Source organism: Rhinopithecus bieti, unplaced genomic scaffold (genome assembly GCF_001698545.2).
Source record: "Rhinopithecus bieti isolate Rb0 unplaced genomic scaffold, ASM169854v2 scaffold_17861, whole genome shotgun sequence".
Taxonomy (NCBI): Eukaryota; Metazoa; Chordata; class Mammalia; order Primates; family Cercopithecidae; genus Rhinopithecus; species Rhinopithecus bieti.
The window spans coordinates 3,440,593-3,464,301 of NW_016809830.1; the positions used below are offsets into that span (position 1 = coordinate 3,440,593).

General features: G+C 38.5%; 1 protein-coding gene across 1 annotated transcript in view; it reads right to left on the minus strand.

The window, feature by feature from the left end:
• The window catches only part of MALT1 (MALT1 paracaspase), an 88,485-nt gene that overhangs the window by 33,111 nt on the left and 31,665 nt on the right, over positions 1–23,709 (minus strand). Inside the window, 6 exon segments of the mRNA XM_017890505.1 lie at positions 999–1,202; positions 9,055–9,087; positions 11,513–11,539; positions 14,993–15,025; positions 15,866–15,962; positions 16,378–16,556. Of these exon segments, the coding sequence (XP_017745994.1) occupies positions 999–1,202; positions 9,055–9,087; positions 11,513–11,539; positions 14,993–15,025; positions 15,866–15,962; positions 16,378–16,556 (573 nt within the window).

Below are 23,709 nucleotides of genomic sequence, written 5' to 3' on the forward strand. Positions count from 1 at the left end.
AAAAAAAAAAAAAAAAAAAAAAAAAAAGACAGCTTTTGTTTCATTAAAATTCTACTTTGAGAACCATTAAAATTCTAACCAAACTTGCCTTATCAATCTAATTACAAATAATAAAAGTAAATTCAGAAATTATTAAAATAAAATAACTGGAAAGATACAGGAGCCAAACCAGTCCTTTTTGTTTATCATTGTATGCCTAACAACAGGCCTGGAAATGTCACTTCCCTGGCAATCTGATGTTATTGCACAATGTCATAGAAGCACAATCCTGCAAAACACGGTTCAGATGAGCTCAACAGCTGGCCTTCCCATATTGAAAGAAATAAATCACCAAATAAATGATTTGCTACTGATAGCACATTCTGTCTCTTTTGAAATTCTTTACCATATATGCAGTGTTAACATATTTAGGTGAAAGAATGGGAAAAAAAAATTAAACATTTACTGTTAGAATTTTTGTAGAGGTACATTTCTAAGCATATCTGTATAGAACTTTAATTTACAAATTGCTTTTATAGGCCCCATCCACCAACATTTCGTTGTTAAAATCTAGTTCCCACTAAAAGACTAGAAAATACCATGCAATAGTTAGGAAAAGGAAACATACAAAATATACATTCTACTAGAACCTTTTATGCTATCCCCCCAAAGAAAACCCCACATACTGTAGTATTTTACACATATGAATGTGAATTTTGCTGTGTGGTCATCAAGTTTTACTATACTGTGGCTCTATCAATTAAAAAAAAAAAATCATAAAAGACAGGTAAGAATTCTAATAAGAACAGTATGTTCTGACAAAACAAGAAACATGAAAGTAAAGACATGAAGCTAATTATTCAGATGGAATGAAGATCAAATGCATCATCTTAATAAGAAAAATAAAACTCTTCCATTCAACAACATGCTTACCTTATCTGATTTTCAACTCTTAACCTAACTGGTATAATGAAAAGAATAATGGATAATTGTAAAAACAAACATTATAAATACCTTACCATATACTCCCTTGTCTAAAAGGAGTAAAAACTCATCCACAGCATTACGCATCTCATATTCAGTAAGATCCAACAGTGAAACAACTTTGAAGTCCAGCTGTCTCAGTAAGTTAGTCAATTCGTACACATCCACCAAAGGAGCTTTGAGCTTGGGGTGCTCACGGTAATTCATATTTCCTATCAAAAGAGCAACCTTGTCCTTTGCTTTGAAAAAAAAATAAAGGGGGTGTTTAAAAGAAGATATAAAGATTAAAACGAAACCTATGGAAATGGTATTATAATAAAAAAGTATGCTTTAAGACTGCATTATTTCATTTCAAATAAGATTTCATTATTATTTAATTTCATTTTAGAACTATTTATATATCAGATCAACATTCTCTGAGGAACACAGATGCTAAAAACATCAAACTGAAATTAAACATGTTCACACTTTTGAGGGCCAGGCAAAGGATATTTATTAGCTGCATATGAAGCATAATAGTAATTAATATTAAAGTTTACTTTTATTAAATTATAACAAAAGGGATATAATATTCAACTAGACTTTTGGAGCAAATTTAAACAAGGAATATTTGAAATTGGGTTCCCATCAAATTACGTTCTGTTTTGCTGAGAATGGAAGAGGCTAAAATCAAGATAAATAACTAAAAAAGGGACAGGAAGAATTCACATTAGAGTGAATGAAGAGAAATACCAAAGAGAGAGAGAACTTCATGAGTACCGTATTCTCGGTTTCTGCAGTAGCCATGTGAATGTACTACTGCCTCTTTTTAGCATCTTTTAAAAATACTCCTCATTTGACTCAAATTCAGGGGTATGTGAAGATTTTGTGTATGAGTACCTTAAAAGTTCATTTTTTGAAATTAGTGCACTGAGACTTTGCTCAAAGATAATATATTCTGATAGAAACAGTTTTTTTGTTCGTAAAAGAATGTATATCTGCCTATTAAGTAGCAGCTAGCTTAACCAGGTGTGCAGCCCACCTAAAACAGTGTAGAAGGCTGGCCAGTGCTTATGAGGTCTTCAACACGGTACCTTTCTTTGATAGCCTGGAATGGGGTCAATGGTTAAAAACTCAAGACCCGCTGGTATCAAAGGGAGGAAAAAAATTAAAATAAAAAAAAACAACAAACCAAAACCTCAAGACCATCCCGTGACAATAAGAGCCTGTGATGGCTCTTTCTTGAGGGCTGACAGTGGGGTGTGTGCAGCACCTGTCATGGTAGCAGCAGTGATAGAAATGCCAGGGAGCAGAGAGACAAGGTGACAAGAGTACCTGCAGCACCAGCCAACTGGCTGAAGAGCCGCCTGGGCAGAACTGCAGGCCACCCGCCTCTGACAGAGGCCAGGACTTGGTAACCAACCCTGTTTATTTGTAAGTTATTATGAATACTACTCTTATGAAGTTGAAACAGGCATGAATAATCACATTGCTGACTTGATGGCTACAATATGTAATTTCAGATGTTTCAAATCATTGAGATGATTATTTCACCAAAAATCCGCTGAAATTGCTTTTCTTTCCATAGAACACTTAAACCTAGTGTTAAAACTGGCATCAACTTAAAATAATGTGACTCTCTCAAAGGATAAAAAACTCTACTTTGTGAAAAGCCTCCGTAACTTTACATCATGTCATCTTTATTCTGTATGTACATGTTCAGAGATTTCTAGCAAACTGCCCAATCTTATGAATATATGTAACAGTGAAAAATGATACTTAAGCCACACTATTAATTCAATGAAAAAGCTGAGAACACTCAGCATGGATTTCAATAGGAGGCAGCATAAAACTTAACATCACTTATATTTCCTTTTGTTTTTGAGATGGAGTTTCGCTCCTGTTGCCCAGGCTGGAGTGCAATGGCATGATCTCGGCTCACTGCAACCTTCTGCCTCCCGGGTTCAAGCAATTCTCCTGGCTCAGCCTCCCGAGTAGCTGGGATTATAGGCATGTGCCACCGTGCCTGGCTAATTTTGTATTTTTAGTAGAGATGGGGTTTCTCCACGTTGGTCAGGGTGGTCTCAAACTCCTGACCTCAGGTGATCTGCCCACCTCGGCCTTCCAAAGTGCTGGGATTACAGGTGTGAGCCACCACACCTGGCCTTGTATTTCCTTTTCAAAATTTATTTTAAAATAAGCTAGTATTCTTACACTAAAGTACCCACTATAGCAAGACTGTTAGCTGGCTAATCCACAGCACATTTTTTGTGAGTCCATCAATGCTATTAGAATCCAGATCCAACCTCAACACAGTGACAGACTTAGATTAATCTTCTTCTAAAGTGAGGGGAAATGCGAGAATGCATTGTCTCTGGTTTACATCATTATAGCCCAAATCATAGGTTTACAGCAAGAGGTTAAAAAGTTACTGGGGTAGTAAAATGCTTGTAAATCATTCCATTTTTCCATGGAATACCATCATTTAATTATATACATCATAGATTTTATTGGTAGAAAACAACTGTAAGTATATAATAAAAAGAAATCACTGGGTCTTTAGGGAAATACAATTAACTGTCAAACGAAGCATCACGGGATGTTTTTGCTGCTATCAAATCTTTATTCACTGGTTTTGTTATCTCTTTGGGAAAGAAACACTTGGTACAGTTTACAGAATGCACAGGCTCAACAGTGTGAGAACTACAGGTCTTAAAATGTATGTATTGATAATTGTCTATAACACTTCTAAAATTTTTCCCCAATGATAATTTTTAGTATCTAGTTTCTAAGATGTCTTAGAGCATTTCCTTGACTTTAATGGTGAAAAAGATGGTGGGTAAGTAAATCTTACCTGTCCAATCTACTTGTAAAACAGTTCCTGGGTGACAGGTGAACTGGGGTGATCGGAAGATGGAGAAGCAGTAGAAAGGGAGAGGAAAAAAGACACGACAGAGAAACGAACAATAAAACTTGAATTTGAGGAGGTAAGACTGAGGAATAAAGAAAACTTCAAGATGGCAAATATAAAGCAATTTATAATGGTCTTCAAGTGATAACATAAATGAAGGAGTTTTCTGTAGAAAACATTTACTGTAAGAGCTATCCACAACTTCTTGAACACAAACCATTTATTGGAAAAGTGAAACAAAAATGCCACTGGATTCAGCAAAAGAATAATGAAGCCACTTCAGAAAGACATTTTAACTCATGATTCTAAACAGCTTCCAAAGTTTAATGTAATATATTCTTCAAAAACTGGTGTTATATCGTTAGTCCCATGTCTAATAATTTTAATTATTATGTTACTTATCTAAAATGAGTTAATATTCAGAAGCACCTAGAAAAGGAGCTGGCATATAGTAAATGCTATTAAGTATTTGTCTAAAAATCTCATGTATTAAATCTTTTAGTGACTCTCCATGTCTTACAAAATAAAGTCCCAGTTTGCTCGTGTGGGTGAGGAACAGGCAGCTCAGTATTGCTGGAAGGTAGAGGACTAGGGAAGGAGTGGCTGGGGATTAGACTGGTCATGTAGTTTGGCATTCAAGGCCATCTGCATTCTAGTCCATGCCTATCTTTCCAGCTGTGGTAGCAGGTGGCCCCCAGCAAACCACAGTATCCTTGCCCTTGTGTAGTACAGTCACCCCACCTGTGAATCTGGGCTGTATCGTGACTTTCTTTGAGCAACATGATATGTGACTCTGCCAGTTCAGGGTCTAAGCCTTAAGAAGCTCTGACAGTTTCCACTTTGGAGATCCAGCCACGACATAAAGAAAACAGCTACATGGAGAGACCACTCAGGGAGGGAGAAGGAACCGAGGGAAAGAGGGAGAGGGAAAGGAAGAGAAAGAAGTTGGGGGGCGGGAAGAGGAGGGGAAGACAGAGAGAGACAGACAAGGAGAGGGAGAGACAGAGTGAGAGGAAGAGAAAGAGAGAGAGAGAGAGGGAGGGAGATTTTTCAGTCTTCACAGTCTTTTAGCAACCCCCATTAAGGTGCCAGGTATGTAAGCGAAGCCATCTTGAATGTTGCAGTCCCAGCCTCATCTGACTGCAACTGCATGAGAGACCCCAAGAAAGACCAGCAGAACCACCTGCTAAACCCAGTCCAACCCAGAGAACCATGAGAGATAATAAAACTGATGCAGTTCTTAATCTAGTAAATTTTGCAATGTTATTCAGCAATAAATAACTATATTACCAGTATAGCCTCCAGTCACTCCTTCCCTGGTTTCCTACCTTCCAACAATATTGAACTACTTGTTCCTCACCCACACCATTTACTTCATGCCTCCATCCTCACCATGTCTTCACCCTTTTTTCCCTCTCCTTCATTTCTGAATGAACTCTCATCCCATATATTTTCATTTTATCCCCTTGAGAGCTCCCAATTCATCCTTGAAAATTCTCACCTTGGCTTTGCCTCTTAGGATAAAGCCTTCTCTAACTCTCCTAAACTAATCTGATCACCATCTTCTATGAACAATTTCTAGATTCTTTACATATTTCTACTAGGCATGTATCATGTACTATATTATTCATTTAATGTCTGTCTCCTATTAGTATCCCAAAGCCTTGAATTCACAAACCAAGGCTTGTTCTCTTGTTTCATTAAGCAGCAGTTCCCAACCTTTCTGGCACCAGGGACCAGTTCTGTGGAAGATAATTTTTCCATGGACGGTGTCAGCGGAGGGGTGGTTTTGAGATGAAATTGTTCCATCTCAGATCATCAGGCATTAGATTCTCCTAAGGAGTGCGCAATAGAGTTCACACTCCTATGAGAATCAAATGCCGCTGCTGATCTGACAGGAGGCAGAGCTCAGACTGTAATGCTTGCTCACTTGCCTCCTGTTGTTGTCTCAGTTCCTAACAGGCCACGGACCGGTTCTGGTCCACAGCCTGGGGGTGGGGGACGCCTGTCATAAAGCACAGATGAAACATTAGATAAATGTTTGGTGAACTTCCATGATAGAGGTTGACTTGATATTCCATTCATCTTATTTTTATTTTTTTGAGACGGAGTCTGGCTCTGTTGCCCAGGCTGGAGTGCAGTGGCTGGTTCTCAGCTCACTGCAAGCTCCGCCTCCCGGGTTTACGCCATTCTCCTGCCTCAGCCTCCCAAGTAGCTGGGACTACAGGCACCCGCCACCTCGCCCGGCTAGTTTTTTGTATTTTTTAGTAGAGACGGGGTTTTCACCGTGTTAGCCAGGATGGTCTTGATCTCCTGACCTCGTGATCCACCTGTCTCGGCCTCCCAAAGTGCTGGGATTACAGGCTTGAGCCACTGTGCCCGGCCCATCTTATTCTTTCAATTGGGACACGTTTGAGAAAGAATACCTGGCACAATGGAGCTAAGAGAGGCTATGGAATGAGAGACAGCTGGGTTTCAATCCTGTCTCAATCCCTAAATTGTATAATCCTGAGCAAGTTTTACTAAACACAGTTTTAAATTTTCATCTACTAAAAATGAGGAAAAATACCTACATCTCAGGGTTAAATTATACATTTCACTAGGTGAAAACACTTAGTTTGTTAGGATTACTATTAAATGCATACTTGTGATTAAATGATCTTCAACAACTAAGCCAGTTACATTTGGATCTTGTCATTTTGTGTACCTAAGACATATGTATGCTCCTCACTATGGAATATGATGGCTATGCCTTCGTTCAGAACACTATTTTAATAGGTATTTCTTAATCTGCGAGGTCTGTCTGGAGATCTAAAGACCATGGAGCTGGAATACATGAAAACTTACCACTATGAATGAAACATAGCAGGTTTTTTTTTTTTTTTTTTTGAGACAGTCTCACTCTGTCGCCCAGGCTGGAGTGCAGTGGCATGATCTCCACTCACTGCAACCTCTGCCTCCCAAGTTCAAGCGATTCTCCTGCCTCAGCTTCCCAAGTAGCTGGAACTACGGGCATGAGCCACCACATCCGGCTAATTTTTTTTTCCTATTTTTAGTAAAGTCGGGGTTTCACCATGTTGGTCAGGCTGGTCTGGAGCTCCTGACCTCAGGTGGTCCCCCTGCCTTGGTCTCCCAAAATGCTGGGATTACAGGCGTGAGCCACTGCGACTGGCCCTCATAGCAGGTTTTCTTAAGGTGGTAATTCACAGTCCCTTATCCTTATCAACATCAAACACCTTCACCTTCACTGCCTCCTGATTCCATGATCATGGCTTGGACTTTGCGTCAACCTAAGCTGCTCCACCTCTGAAATCTAAAATAATCTATTTCCTCTCTGTAATCAAAACAACTTCCTATTCTTTTAACAGTTTTGCCATCTACTACTTATTCTACTTCTCTTCTAAGTTGGTGAACTTTAAAAATCTCCTGACTCCTTCATTTTCTCCCAGTTTAGTAACTTTTGGAAGGCTTTTTTTTTTTTTTTGAGACAGCGTCTCACTCTGTCACCCAGGCTGGAGTGTAGTGGCGTGATTTCAGCTCATCGCAACCTCCGCCTCCTGGATTCAAGTGATTCTCATGACTCAGCCTCCCGAGTAGCTGGGATTACAGGTATGTACCACCATGCCCAGATCACCTTCTCTATTTTAAAGCTGAGTTCTGCTACTGAAAAATCACACAACTGATATGAACCATTATAAATTCTTAATTTTTAAAAGTCTCAGTTGGACTCTCAATACACATTCACTTGTAGATCAGACTTATCAGACCTTGCTTCCATATTCTTTAGCCTCTAAGCCTCTGCCACAGTGTAAGATCTATATTCAGCCTTACTTTACTCTTTTTCCCTCAATCTTTTTTTTTTTTTTTTTTGAGACAGTTTCACTCTTGTTGCCCAGGCTGGAGTGCAATTGTGTGATCTTAGCTTACCACAACCTCTGCCTCCTAGATTCAAGAGATTCTCCTGCCTCAGCCTCCCACATAGCTGGGATTATAGGCATGTGCCACCACGCCCAGCATCTGTATTTTTAATGGAGACAGGGTTTCTCCATGTTGGTTAGGCTGATCTCGATCTCCTGACCCTCAGGTGATCCTGCTGCCTTGGCCTCCCAAAGTGCCGGGACTACAGGCGTGAGCCACCATGCCCGGCCTTTTCCTCAATCTTTTAAGCATATGACTATGCCTAATTACCTAGAAACAAAAAACTAACTAAAAATGTCCTCAACTTCCCAATAAATCTATCTGTTCACCAATCTCTCCTTCTTTTTAATCTCAAAAGAGGTTTCAACATTCTGATTAAAGCCAATTTCTCTTGTTTTCACCTGGGACCTATAAATTGTCCTCTCTTTGATGGATCACTCTAATCTACACAGTCTCAACAGATACTTCCTTTCCAAATGTAAATATCCTCACTTTTCCCCTCCTACCAAAACACTCTGAATATATGCCCTATCTAGTTAATTTCAAATCACCCTTTCTTTCCAACAAATTAATATGTACTGTCTTCATTTGTACACTTCTGAATATTTTTCCACTATTTTCTACATTGTATCCATGTTTAAATTCCCAGCATAACTCAGTAACTGACACATATTAGGCACTTTCAATATTCCACTCAAAGCCACCAATCACATCTTCAGTAGCTGAATCTAATGGACAAATTTTAGACATATTTTATCTGGCTTCTGCCAGAATCAAGATGTTACCTATTTTTATCATCTTTAAATGTTAATCTGCTAAACTTTTCTCCCTTACATTTTCTTGTCCCAGGCATTCTTTAAATGCAACTGTTCATTTACATGTTATCCTACATTATTTTCTCTTCCCATTGGAGTAGACGGGCAAACGCTAAAGCTACTGCAGCCCTTGTGATTTCTATCCCTTACCAAGAGACAGCACTAACCACTTCCTCCCCTATGCTAACTATGCAGCATGTACATGTTTCTTTTTGTACGCACGTCTGTTTGCATGTTGTGAGAAACACACAAATCACTCCACAGAAGGTGACTTGACCCTAGACACCGAATTTGTAATCATTTTTAAGCCTCCTCTTCTAAACCTTCTTTTACAGATACAAAAAATAAAACGTGGTCCCAATGTTATTCAAGTATTTCTTTAAAAAAGCAAATTAAAATGTCTTAAATTCCTTCTGGAGTTATACACAATAATTATACTTTGATCATGCATTTTAAAGCTCTACTCACCCAAAGGTTGGTCAGTTGTTTGTTCTTCATTATCTATACAAAGATAAAAAAGTAAAACATGTAAGATGCTGTTGTCCATGGTATATTTCCAGAGTTAAAGATACAGGAAAAGTATAAAACATCAGCAGCATCATTTACAGAATATAGTTTCTAATCTCCAGATTTTTAATAAAAACACTCTTGAATGGAAAAACTGATGGTGGTGTTCACAATAAGAAGTAGCAGTAGTTACCATTTCCTGATGCCACAGCTGGCACCGTTCTACATGCTTTATATATAATAGATCTAATGAAACCTCACTCTACCCTATCTATATTAAACCCATTATATAGATAACGAAATTAAGGCAGAGAGAGATTAAAGTCACTCGTCCAAAGTGATTAAGCTAGTAAGTAGCAAATCTGGATACTAACTGATGGAGTCTCCTTCTGGATTCTATGCTTTCACTCTCTACTATACGTAAACTAAATCCCTCCCTGTACCTGGAGCACCATGTAGGGAAACATGTAGTTGATCAACTGTGTGTCCACTACTGTCAAGAGATAACTTTACTGTTGGTAACATAAATGCCACTGAAGCCTATTAAAAGTTTTCCCTGTACAACATTCTTCTTTTAAACCTAAATTTTTTTTTTTTTTTTTTTGAGACGGAGTCTTGCTCTGCCGCCCAGGCTGGAGTGCAGTGGCCGGCTCTCAGCTCACTGCAAGCTCCGCCTCCCGGGTTGACGCCATTCTCCTGTCTCAGCCTCCCGAGTAGCTGGGACTACAGGCGCCCGCCTCGTCGCCCGGCTGGTTTTTTTGTATTTTTTAGTAGAGACGGGGTTTCACCGTATTAGCCAGGATGGTCTCGATCTCCTGACCTCGTGATCCGCCCGTCTCGGCCTCCCAAAGTGCTGGGATTACAGGCTTGAGCCACCGCGCCCGGCCTTAAACCTAAATTTTTGGTACTCCCTGAATTGTGGGAAATAAGAAAAAACCCAAAGGGTCAGGAAAATTTTAGAATCTTAGTCGTGGCTATTTACAAAAGTTTTTCTGAAATAGTTTTTCTTTTTTTTTTTGAGACGGAGTCTGGCTCTGTCGCCTAGGCTGGAGTGCAGTGGCCGGATCTCAGCTCACTGCAAGCTCCGCCTCCCGGGTTTACGCCATTCTCCTGCCTCAGTCTCCAGAGTAGCTGGGACTACAGGCGCCTGCCACCACACCCGGCTAATTTTTTGTATTTTTCTTTTTAGTAGAGACGGGGTTTCACCGTGTTCGCCAGGATGGTCTCGATCTCCTGACATCGTGATCCGCCCGTCTCGGCCTCCCAAAGTGCTGGGATTACAGGCTTGAGCCACCGCGCCCAGCCTGAAATAGTTTTTCATAACGATCATTAAAGAAAAGCAAGAACTAACAGACTAATTTAGGAAAGGGGATTCTATTCAGACCAAGAGAAACAATTACTAGGATGGTTTTTGACAGTTCAAGACCTACTTGAAGCAGGTCTCACTGAGGCTTTGTGTGAATTTGAGGTTACTACAGTAAGGAGAATGATGCACACATAATGGGGACTTTCTGCTGTGTCTAATTTGCTTATATACAGTCAGCACAGCCCAATGGCATTCACAATAATAGATGTTTGCTAATGCAATATGAATATGACACTAAGCAAACTAGTAATGATGCTAAAATAGTAAGAAATAAGTAGAGAAGTAATAGTGCTTTCTACAAATATTAAATGACATAACCACCTTCTTAATCTACTCCTGAAAGGTTTTATTTTCAGATCTATTCACAGGTTCCACCATTGTCTTTCAGAAAGCCTACACTGTGTTGATATCCTGTGTCTTCATGTAGTTCTCACTGTTGATATGCCTTTTATCTCAGTTGAAGGCTTGTTAGAAATCTGTTCTAATTAAAATTAGCCTACAGAGTTCTGCATACTCTTGACAACTGTCACTCATTAAGAAATGGTCACTGACCAACCCACCTGTACGGTGCCAATGATCCCCATAAACACACTTCTTACTCCAGATATAGGCACCCACCCAACTAGTTCAAATACACTGTATGACTGAGGAACCGAAAAAAAGGTCCCAGGGGTCTGATCAGTTCAGAAATGTTACCCCTGTCACTCTGTCAAACACTGCTTCCTGCTTTCAGATTAAAGATCATGTACTACCCCCATTAACTTCCTTGTTATGATATAAGGAGTAACACACAATGATAAAAAATACATTGAGGTTTTATGTTACCTCAAACACTTTTTTTCTACCCTTACAGTTTTATAACCTAAAATATTTTTAATGTATCACTTGCATAAAATTGTACTTCATGTAGTTAATTTCAACCTTAAATTATATTATTTAAATAAAGAGAAAAAAGTTACTAGTATTACTATAGCAAAAAAGTACCTATGGTATCTTTACTGCATTCAACAATTTAAAAATCTAAAACTAAAGTTTTATGTTTATATTACTCACCAGGATGACCAAGATTATTTAATTCATCTAAAACAAAATAAGAGAAAACAGACTAAGTAATCTAAATGCCAGTTTAGCATAAATAGTAAGACTAATCAAAGTAGCTTTGAGCCAGTGAATCATGCAATAGTGTTTTATCAGTTTACAACTTTTCAAATTAAATGAAGAAGCCATGCAAATACTGAATAGCAAAGAATAGTGAATATTGCTGTGCTTATCATTTAGGACTTCGAAGCTATCAATGTTTTCATTAAGTGACAAAAACTAGGCTCTTTCATAATTTATTCATAGTTTTAGATATTCTGGCCAATTAAAACCAGTAATCTCAAATGATTTTTTTTTAAGTCAACTTTTAATTTTAGAACATTTTAAGGTTTACAGTACTGTGAAGGTAGTGCAGAGAGTTCCTATATACCCCATACCTAATTTCTCTATTATTAACATCTTTTTTTTTTTTTTTGAGAAGGAGTCTTGCTCTGTGGCCCAGGCTGGAGTGCAGTGGCCCGATCTCGGCTCACTGCAGGCTCCGCCTCCCAGGTTCACGCCATTCTCCTGGCTCAGCCTCCGAAGTAGCTGGGACTACAGGCGCCCGCCACCACACCCGGCTAATTTTTTGTATTTTTTTTTTTAGTAGAGACGGGGTTTCACCGTGTTAGCCAGGATGGTCTCGATCTCCTGACCTCGTGATCTGCCCATCTCGGCCTCCCAAAGTGCTGGGATTACAGGCGTGAGCCACCGCGCCCGGCCTATTATTAACATCTTATGTTAGCATAGTGTATTTGTCACGTCTTATGCTAGAATAGTATATTTGTCACAACTAATGAATCATTAATGGTCTTTTTTGCTCAGGGACTCCATTCAGGATCTCACATTACAACTGCTTGTGTCTCCTTAGGCTTGTATCTTCTTGGTTGTGACACTTGCTCAGGTGTTCCTTGTTTGTGATTACAGTGACAGTTTTGAGGAGTAACTGTCAGGTATTTTGCAGAATGTCACTCAACTGAGATTTGATGTTTTTCTCATGGTTAGATTCATAGTTTCTCAAGGTGTACGGTGTTTTTGGGGAGAAACAGTGGTTTCAGAAGTAACCTGTACCCCCATGGGACATCTTATCATGGCCAATGGATAGGTAAAATAAGCAATGACATTACAGCCATCTATTTTTTCAAGTTTTATGAAGATAAAAATTAACATTAACAATAAATTACAAATGTTATATACTATTCATACTTTTTAAATGTAGAAACTTTATTCTTATATGTTACATAAAATCAATTGAAGAAGGTCTGAGTTAGCACATGGGTTATGTGCAATTTTTTTTGCCTTCAGTATTAGGCTCAACTCATTCCCAGTTACTTAGTTACTTAGGTAGGCAGCACAATACTCTTTCACCCCTCTTCAGTGAGGCTGTATCATACATTTGCAATACAGTTAGGTTCTTTTCTCATAGTCTCCATTCCATCTTAGGACTCCCCTCCTCTGACCTCTTAAATTATTAAAATTTGTATAAATGTATTCATCATTAATCATATAGAATAGTTGCACTGCCCTAAAAAAATCCACCTATTCAACCCGCACCCCTCATCCTGATCAAGTACCTTCTTCTCATTTAAACATAATAATTGTACATATTTATGGGATACATATGATATTTTGACACATGCATATAATGTATAATGATCAAATCAGGGTATTTAGGATATCCATCATCTCAGACACTTATTTCTTTGTGTGGGGAACATTTCACTTCTAGCTATTTTGAAAGACATGGTAAATAGTTGTTACCTATTGTCACCCTACTGTGCTATCAAACACTAGAACTTATTCCCTCTAACTGCAGGTCTGTACCTATTAACCAACCTCTCTTCATCCACCTCCAAGCCTCTTCCCAGTCTTAATCTACTCTCTACCTTCATGAGATCGACTTTTTTAGCTCCCATATATAAGTAAGAACGTATGCTATTTGTCTTTCTGTGCCTGGCTTATTTCACTCAACATAATGACTGTTTCAACCATGTGGCTGCAAATGACATAATTTCATTCCTTTTTTATGGCTGAATAGTCTGATCAAGTATCTTGAACAAAATACACAAAATGCAACAGACGACACCATGCTCTATAGGTAATATATATATATATATATATATATAATAAAGGACACTGTTCATATGCAATTCTCAACTTTGTGAACTTTCACTGAAAAATAATTTGGATCTAATTTTTTCATCTGAGACTTCTGGAGAAACTTCATAACTGGATTTTCATCTTTATGTGTTCTAAATAGAGTTATCTGAAAATTATTATTTAATAGTGTGCTTGCTACTGCAAAAATTATAGAGAATATTGCAGGTATAGAAGCAGCACAGCAAGGTGGTAATTCACATGCATCATCCTGGAGCCAAACAGCAGTGCTAGCTTATATTTATTCTTAGAGGTTACCAACTTTAGGAAGTCTTAAAAACCATGCAATTAGGCAAAAAGGATTGAGAGAGGAAGAGGAGTTCGATTAGGATTTCTTCACATGGCTTCCCTCAAACAGAGTTAACAGATCATCGAATTATAACTCCCTTACAAGAGAGAATTCTTGTTCGCAACTATACATTAGGATGAAAACAGTAATTATAGTATTTCAAAGTGATACTACAGAGACACAAAGGACAGGAAAATCAGAAAATGTAAATTTAACATTATTTCCTTACTTTACCCAAATAGAGCCTAAGCTTATGGACTAAAGAGGCAGAAATTGAAAAAAATACTTTGCCATCCACAAATCTCATTTTGCAAAACAATGTGACATCACACCAAGGAAAGATGATCCACGTTTTAATATTTACTCATTATAATTTAAGTACAATGCTTCGGCTAATTAAAAAAAATTAGAAGTTTATGTTGAAACAGATTTTCAGTTCCCTTTACATATTATGATAAAGGTGACATGGTAGATTATCTAAAGTCTTGTAGCTTCAAAAAATCCTGATCAATTTTATATTCATACAGAATATTTAATATTTCATAAAACATATGTTAAACAAATTTCCTCTCCTAAAACTTTTATAAAAACTAAATTTCATTTGAGAGCATCTAATCATGGCTAAAGGACAGACAAAATAATCTAGAACAAATATCCATGATCATATAGCCACTTATCTTTTTAATAAATTTTATGTAGATAAAAATTAACATTAAAAATTAATTGCAAATTTTCACTACTCAAAAGATACAAATGCAGGAACTTTGTTCTTATATGTAATATTAATAGAAAGTCAACTGAAGATTAGTTATTGTAATAGTGTGTCAATTTAATCGTGTCTGTCCATTTATAAAACTTCGAAGATTAAAATACAATATTCTTCAATCAAAATCATTTCTTACAGCTAGTATTTTTTCCATCACTGCACTCAGTAAGCTAAGAGCACTCCACCAATCCCAAGAGTAACTAGCATGCAGGAGATTTGGTTTCAAACCAAAGACTTACACTACCTTCAGTGCACTCCACTGCCTCATCTGTTCTTCCTTGTTTCAGAAAAAACAAATTTGAATATATTGTAATTCATGATCTTAAGAAGGGCAGCCGTCAAGCAAACAGAGATAAATATCATAGAGATATGTTGGCAAACCAACACATGCATCAATACCTCCTACTATGAACAATATAACTTTAAATATATTAAGCTGAAATATAACAAATTCCCAAATTATGAGGTTAATAATGGGATTGTTGATTAATACCTTTCTTTCCTTTATATGTGTATGTTTGTTTTTAAAAATGTTTTATTAAAAAATCTTTTTATTATTATTATTTTTAATTCAACCTCCCAGCCTGAAGCAATCCTCCCATCTTAGCCTCCCAAACACTGGTACCAGGTGCATGCTACCATGCCTAGCTAATTTATTTATCTATTGGTATTAGGGATGGAGTCGCACTATGTTGCCCAGGCTGGTCTCAAACTCCTGGGCTCAAATGAACCACCAACCTTTGGCCTCCAAAAGTGATGGGATTTTACAGGTGTGAGCTACTGCACCTGGCCAAAAATCTTTTTCCACTGAATCAAGTTTTTTGTAGCTAAAGCTTTAAAGAATACATATTTTATCATAAATGTTGAAAATAAACTATAACTAAGATAATCTAAATAAAATGGCCTTTTTCCCTGATTCTTTTTGCTTTCTGTGAACCTAGATTATGATTTCAGTATGCATTCTTTCAAATTTCAATATAAATAATATAACTTCTAATACTTAACACATCATTAAATAGTATGGGGTAAAAAGTATAATTTCCTTTGCTTAAACGTTGCAGTTTATATAGCTTATATTATAGTCCACTTGTCAGAACACTGGGGAATTACTTCTTACCTATGATGATTTCTGCCTTCTTGCTATCTTGACTGTCTCGATCATTATATACATGACACCAGTAGGTTCCTTGGTGTTCCAAATCCACATAAGGCACCTATATCAATATTAGAACATGTCAGTACTTCCTCTTCAATTTTAATGGCTTGGAGAAAAAGTCATTGTGTTTTAAAAATACCCTGCAAAACATAACATCTCAGAAGGCTTTAGACATTGTTACATTAGCTCCATTCATCAGGTTAAATACCAGTAAGTAAATGTTGTAATGATTCCAACAGTGCTGAGTTTCATGCAATACTATTTGACGTTTTACATATAAGCCTGAGTTGAATTCTAGCACTTTAGCAAATATAAGCGTTAGTTAATATGAAATCATAAGGGACTTTAAATAAAAATATTGAAAACATTAAAACATCTGAAAGGATATGAGTTTTAATGTTTACCTTATATTTCAATTGTACCATTTGTTTTACATGTTAACTCCCCCAAATGCCCCAAAATCAACTTCCTACCATGTATAGCTTTTTGGTCTCATGTGTTAACGGTAATTCATTTTTGAACCACTGGTAGTGAGGAATAGGGCTTCCAACAGCAACACACTGTAAAACCAATGTGCTGCCTGGCATCAGCTTTTGGGAAGTTGGTTCAACACAGATTTGCAACTTGGATTCAGAGACGTCATCAACACTTCCTTAAATTAAAAGAAAAAAATAAAATCTCTAGGTTAAAATAAAATAAAATTTTCCTATAATTAAAAAAAAAAGATGTGTCAAATTCCCCCTTCATTTGTTACAATCTTTAATAACATTTCCCAAACTGTTTCAAAAAACTGTAGCACTCATAGAAATGTTAAGAGATATTCTGTGGCCAAAAGAATGCTGTGGACAAATAACTTTACAAAATTCTGGGTTAAACAAGATTAAACACATTTCTCAACTGCAGGACTTCTCAAAGTTTTCAAAGTGCTAGTATGCATTGTTAGTTAAGGAGAGGAATATAGTTCAAGTGCCTTCCAAATGTGTTTGCCTGCAGAATCTTTTTGATGGAGGCAAACAACTTATAAACATCTTGAGTGATATTGGCATTCAACATGGAAAGCTCTATGTTCCTTCCATTCTTTGACATACTGAAATAAGTTTTGTAACCCACACTGAATAAATACAGATGAGTTATCACTAACATTTCTACCCCAGGCAGATATTAGAAATCATTTACTTAACACTCATTTAACACTCTTTTTTTTTTTTTTTTTTTTGAGAGAGAGTCTCGCTCTGTCACCCAGGCTGGAGTGCAGTGGCCGGATCTCAGCTCACTGCAAGCTCCACCTCCCGGGTTTAGGCCATTCTCCTGCCTCAGCCTCCTGAGTAGCTGGGACTACAGGTGCCCACCACCTCGCCTGGCTAGTTTTTTGTATTTTTTAGTAGAGACGCGGTTTCACCGTGTTCGCCAGGATGGTCTCGATCTCCTGACCTCGTGATCCGCCTGTCTCGGCCTCCCAAAGTGCTGGGATTACAGGCTTGAGCCACCGCGCCTGGCTCATTTAATACTCTTTAAGTTCCCAGAAGGCAAAGAGCTTGTCAATTTTATGCAACAAGTTTCCATTATGTAACTCAGTGTCTAACACATTACAGGTGATCAATAATATTCATTGAATGAATATGATTCCATTTATAAATATATTATTACATGCACAGAAATAGTCTAGAAAGATATACGTTGCTCTCTTAATTCATCAGGATTATTTCTGGAAACTGCTCCACTCCCACACGGACACCTTACCTGGGCTTTGATATCCTGCTCTGGGTCATCCCAGTCCATCCCAGTTCCTCCCACCCCCTCCCACCCCACACAAATGTCTACCATGTTTGGCCCCACCTAATGCCTTTAGAACTGAGCTGACAAGGAAGGGTAAAACTCAATGTTTTACAAAATTTTAAAAGCAGTGTGTGAGCTGGCATTAGGGTAACCAGTGGTCTCAGTTTGCCTAGGACAGAAAGGTTTCCCAGAATGCAGCACTTAAAAGTGCGAAGAGTAGGAAAGTCCTGGGCAAACCAGATGGCTGGTCACCCCTTGCAGGCATGACCAATTAGATCCTCAAGGAACCCCACCTGCAAAGATTCTGCCTTCCTCACCAACTCCTTCTCTTGGGCCCTTCTCAAGTGCTCTTGCAGAAGGCTAAGGAGGAGAGGAGAGCTAAAAGATCACCTGTGAAGTGCAGGTCCACAGGGCCTGTTTAAGGCTGAGGGAAACCCTTGGAGGCCCATGAGGTCCTCAGTGAGTGCAATGCCTTTGCTTTCCAAGGCTGGCTGGGGGCAGGGCAGCTAGGCAGGGGGTCTCAGACCCCCCTGAGACATAGAAGAGACAAGGGTAGAGTTGGAGAACAAAAATGCTTCAGTGGTTCAATAAGCTGAGACTCTGGATGTAAAGTGAAGAGAGATCTCTTGCAGTTTGGCACTAGAGCTGTAAAACAGATTCTTGAAGTCTTCTCGATATGTCAATCTCAGTCCTGCCAAAGGGAAATCCTCATTCCACCCTCAATTCCATCAGTAGTAAATTGAATATATCTAAAGCCCAGACATAACAACTACAAATAGGATGGACTCATACCCCTATTCTAGTAGCCATTACAAGGGGTGTGCCTAGTTCCTGGGCATAAAAATATTAATTTCAATCTCTGTTATATGTTAATGTGTAATATGTTAATCTCATATGTTAATGCTATTTTTCTTTTATACTCAATGTTCACCATTGAATAATGATGAGACTTATGAAGAAGAAAGAAAATGTAACCCTGTCGGCGGGTGGGAAGCTAGGGGAGGGATAGCATTAGGAGAAATACCTAATGTAGATGGCAGGTTGATGGGTGCAGCAAACCACCATGGCATGTGTATGCCTATGTAATAAACCTGCATGTTCTGTACATGTATCCCAGAACTTAAAAGTATAATTTAAAAAATTTTCCTAATGTTGAAATAGTCTCAGATTTCTAAAATAAACCATGTTTACTTGTCAAAAAAAAAAAAAAGGCCAGGCGCGGTGGCTCAAGCCTGTAATCCCAGCACTTTGGGAGGCCGAGATGGGCGGATCCCGAGGTCAGGAGATCGAGACTATCCTGGCTAACACGGTGAAACCCTGTCTCTAATAAAAAATACAAAAAAAACTAGGTGGGCAAGGTGGCGGGCGCCTGTAGTCCCAGCTACTCGGGAGGCTGAGGCAGGAGAATGGCGTCAACCCGGGAGGCGGAGCTTGCAGTGAGCTGAGATCCGGCCACTGCACTCCAGCCTGGGTGACAGAGCGAGACTCCGTCTCAAAAAAAAAAAAAAAAAAGAAGAAGAAGAAAAGAAAAGAAAAGAAAGAAAAGCACGGCTGGCCTACATTCTGGAATTATCAGATTAACTCACATTAACTCAAAGACAAACATCTTAAAGGATCTGGTGAGAAAGGCAGTTAATCAACTTGCACAGAAGATGGTGGCCAACTTACAATTTCAGCAGTGAGAAATTGAAGAAAAAAAAAGAGCCAAATGGAAATAACAGAAATTTCAAATATCAAGATTTTCACTCATCAGTGCATTTGATGGGCTTACCAGCAGACTGGTCACACCAGAGAAAAGGATCAGTAATCCTGAAAACAGGTTAAAAGAAATCCAACTGGAAATAGAGATAAAGTGAAGGAAAGAAAGAAAAAAAGACAGGGCTTACAAGACCTGTGGGACAATATCAAATAGTCTAACATACATTAATAATTAGAGTCCCATAAAGAAAGCAGAAGAAAAATATTTGGAGATTATGGCTAAAAATGATTCAAAATTGATGAAAGATAACAACTTACAGGTCCAAGAATCAGAGAACTCCAAGCAGGAAAAATTCAAGGGAGCAATTATAAAAGGAATAAATAAATTTCCATGATAAACAATGGAGGCCGAGGCCAAAAGACAATGGAATAGTATCTTTAAAGTGGTGAAAACAAACCAACACACCTCTAAAATTCTATACACAACGAAAATATCCTTCAAAAATGAAGACAAAGAGATTAACAGAATTCAAATGCTGAGCAAATTTGCTTACAAATTATTTCACAAATAATTTTTACAAATTATTACAGAAAAACAGCAGACCTGAACCATAAGAAGTGTTAAAAGGAATTCTTCAGCCAGAAGGGAAATTTTACTTGATAGCAACCTGGGTCAGAAGGAAAGACTCAAGAGTGCCACAATAGGTAACTATGTCAGTGAATATTTTAAACAAAATCTTTAAAAATTACACACACGTGCGCTGGGCGCAGTGGCTCATGCCTGAAATCCCAGCAGCTTGGGAGGCCGAGGCCAATGGATCACGAGGTCAGGAGTTCAAGACCAGTCCAGCCAAGATGGTGAAACGCCGTTTCTACTAAAAATACAAAAATGTACCCGGGCGCGGTGGCAGGCACCTTTTATCCCAGCTACTTGGGAGGCTGAGGCAGGAGAATCAGTTGAACCTGGGCGGCAGAGGTTGCAGTGAGCCAAGATCGCGGCACTGCACTTCAGTCTGGGTGATAGAGTGAGACTCTGTCTCCACAACAACAAAAAATTATATACACATATGTATCTTTATAAGATTGGTTAAAAGTAAATGTAGAAGTAAAACATATGACAACAAATGTACAATGGGGGGCACAATGAAAGTATGCTATATAAGGTTCTTATATTTTAAGGTTGAATATGTAAAGGTTTACCACAATAAGCTAAAGAGGCATACTGTAATCTCTCAAACAGCCACTAAAAATAACACTAAGGCATAGCTAAAGTCAATAAAGGAGATACAATGGAATATTAAAAAATGCTCTTTTGGCCGGGTGCGGTGGCTCACACCTGTAATCCCAGTCCAAAAGAGGGCAGGAAAGGAGGATCAAAAGAGAACAAATGAAACTAACTGAAAACAAACACCAAAATGTCAGACTTAAACATAATCACATTATATGTAAATGGTCTAAACACCTTAAAAGCAACTTTTTTCTAGACTAGAGCAAAAAGCAACACTTATCTGTATTCTGTCATCTAAAATGAAACTTTAAAAAAAGACATTCCAAATTAAAATAATGAAAAATATATACCATACAAAAAAGCTCAAGAAAGCTACCATGGTGCTGGCCAGGCATGGTGGCTCACGCCAGTAATCCCAGCACTTTGGGAGGCCGAGGCGGGCTCAAAGGTCGAGACCAGCCTGGGCAACATGATGAAATCCCGTCTCTACCAAAAATACAAACAATTAGCCAGGTATGGTGGTACATGTGTGTGGTCCCCGTTACTCGGGAGGCTGAGATAGGAGGATCATTTGAGCCTGGGAGGCAGAGGTTGCAGTGAGCCAAGATCATGCCACTGCACTCCAACCTTGGTGACAGAGTGAGACCCCCTCTCAAAACAAAACAAAAAAGAAAGCTTCCATGGCTACATTAGTATCACACAAAGTAAACTTCAAGACAAAGAGGATTACCAGAGATAAAGGAGCATTTCATAATGACCAAAAGCTTAATTCATCAATAAGAGCTAACAACCAATGTTGGCCAATATATGGGGCGAGTAGCCTGAATTCTCATACCCTGTTGGTGGTAATGCAAAACGGTAAACTATTTTGGAAGCTTTGGCAGTTAAGAAAAATTAAACATATATCCACGCTATGATTCAGCAATTCCACTTCTATGCAACTATCCAGGAGAAATAAAATGTATGTCCAGAAAAGGCCTTGTATGAGAATGTTCATCGTAGCTTTATTCATAATATTCCAAAACTGGACACAAACTAAATGTCTATCAACAGGAGAATGAACAAACAAACCTAGTCAATTCATACAATGGAATATTACTCAGTAAAAAGACAGGACTGCCTAATGATACACTGAACAACATGAGTAAATCTTAAAAACATTATGCTGAGTGGAAGAAGCTGAATATAAAATATCTAGTCAATGACTATACATATGTTAAATAGATACATATACCAATGTTATATATACATGTTAAAACTCACTGGACTGTACACGTAGTATCTATACATTGTATTGTATATAAATTACCCCTTAATAAAAATGGGATAAAAAAGTTAAATAAAATTGAGAAATGTTGATATGGGTTGGCTGTGTCCCCAACCAAATTTCATCTAGAATTGTAATCCCCACATGTTGAGGGAGGGACGAGGTGGGAAGCGACTGGATCATGGCGGCAGTTTCTCCCATGCTGTTCTCGTGATGGTGAGTTCTCACAGATCTGGTTATTTACATGTCTGGCATTTCCCGTTTGCTCTCTCTCCCTCCTGCCACCATGTAAGACATGCCTTGCTTTCTTTTCACCTTCCACCATGATTTTAAGTTTCCTGAGGCCTCCCGGCCATGTGGAACTGTGAGTCAATTTAAACTCTTCTGTTTATAAATTACCCAGTCGCAGGTAGTATCTCTACAGCAGTGTGAGAATGGGCTAATACAGAGGTGCATGAGGTATTTTTTCTTTAAAGAAAATGGTGATATTTCCTCTTTTTGCTTTTGAGATGGAGTCTCGCTCTGTTACCCAGGCTGGAGTGCCATGACGTGATCTTGGCTCACCGCAACTTCCGCCCTCTGGGTTCAAGCAATTCTACAGCCTCAGCATCCTGAGTAGCTGGGATTATAGGCACACGCCACCATGCCCAGCTAATTTTTGTATTTTTAGTAAAGACAGGGTTTCACCATGTTGGTCAGGTTGGTCTCAAACTCCTGACCTTGTGATCCGCCCACCTCAGCCTCCCAAAGTGCTGGGATTACAGGTGTGAGGCACTGCGCCCAGCTGATATTTTATTTCTCAATAACTTTATTGCTATTTGAGTTTAAGAAAGGCTAAAGTGAAAGAATGAAAGCAGCATTTTAACTCTTTTAACAAAAAGTGGGTTTCCCTCCCTACTCTTCTTTTTGTCCAGCAAATACAACAAAGAACATGGTTCTTGATTGTGCACCGAATAAAATAATACCTGACAATGACTCTTGAGTATACTGTTTTTTTTGCCTTGATCAATGCTAGTTATTGAAATAAAAAGATGAAGTAGAGGGAGTAGCAAAGCAGTCTGATGAATGTTTCCTTGCAGTGAATGATACACTACACGGCCTTTAGTGCTGACATCAATGCTAGCGTTTTTTTTTCCACAACATAATTTTTTAGGAACAATACAATAGTTTGGAGAGAAAAATATGCAGTATGGAAAAGAATTGAAAAGTGAGCAGCAAGACTACCACGAGAGTTTTTTCTCCTACAAAACTGGAGACCACAACATTCAAATCCATAACAAACTGACCTCTTCTTGATTCACATCCGAATTATAGAACTCAAGACTGTCAGGTCTTAAATGCTATGTGTTTATCTACTGATCTACTTTTTATAATGATCACATTTAGTATTTGTGAGTAACTTCAGGAAACAGCATTTTTCCATGATGTTAGTTTCACAATGTGTTTCTTTTTCTTATTTTTTGAGACAGGGTCTTGCTATGCCACCCAGGCTAGAGTGCACTGGTGTGATCTCAGCTCACTGCAACCTCTGCCTCCTGGGCTTGAGTGATCCTCGAACCTCAGCCTCCCAAGTAGCTGGGACTACAGGTGTGCACCGTCAGGCCCGACTAATTTTTTTTGCAGAGATAGGGTTTTGCCATGTTGCCCAGCGTGGTCTTGAACCCCTGGCCTCAAGTGATTCACCCGCCCCAGAACCCCAGCCTCCCAAAGTACTGGGATTACAGGTGTGAGCTACCATGCCAGGTCCACAATCTGTTTCTTAAATAAGGAAAAGTAAGTTTTAGATATCAAGAACCCTTCAGAGATTTTTAGATAGCTTTGAATTTGTGCTTTAAA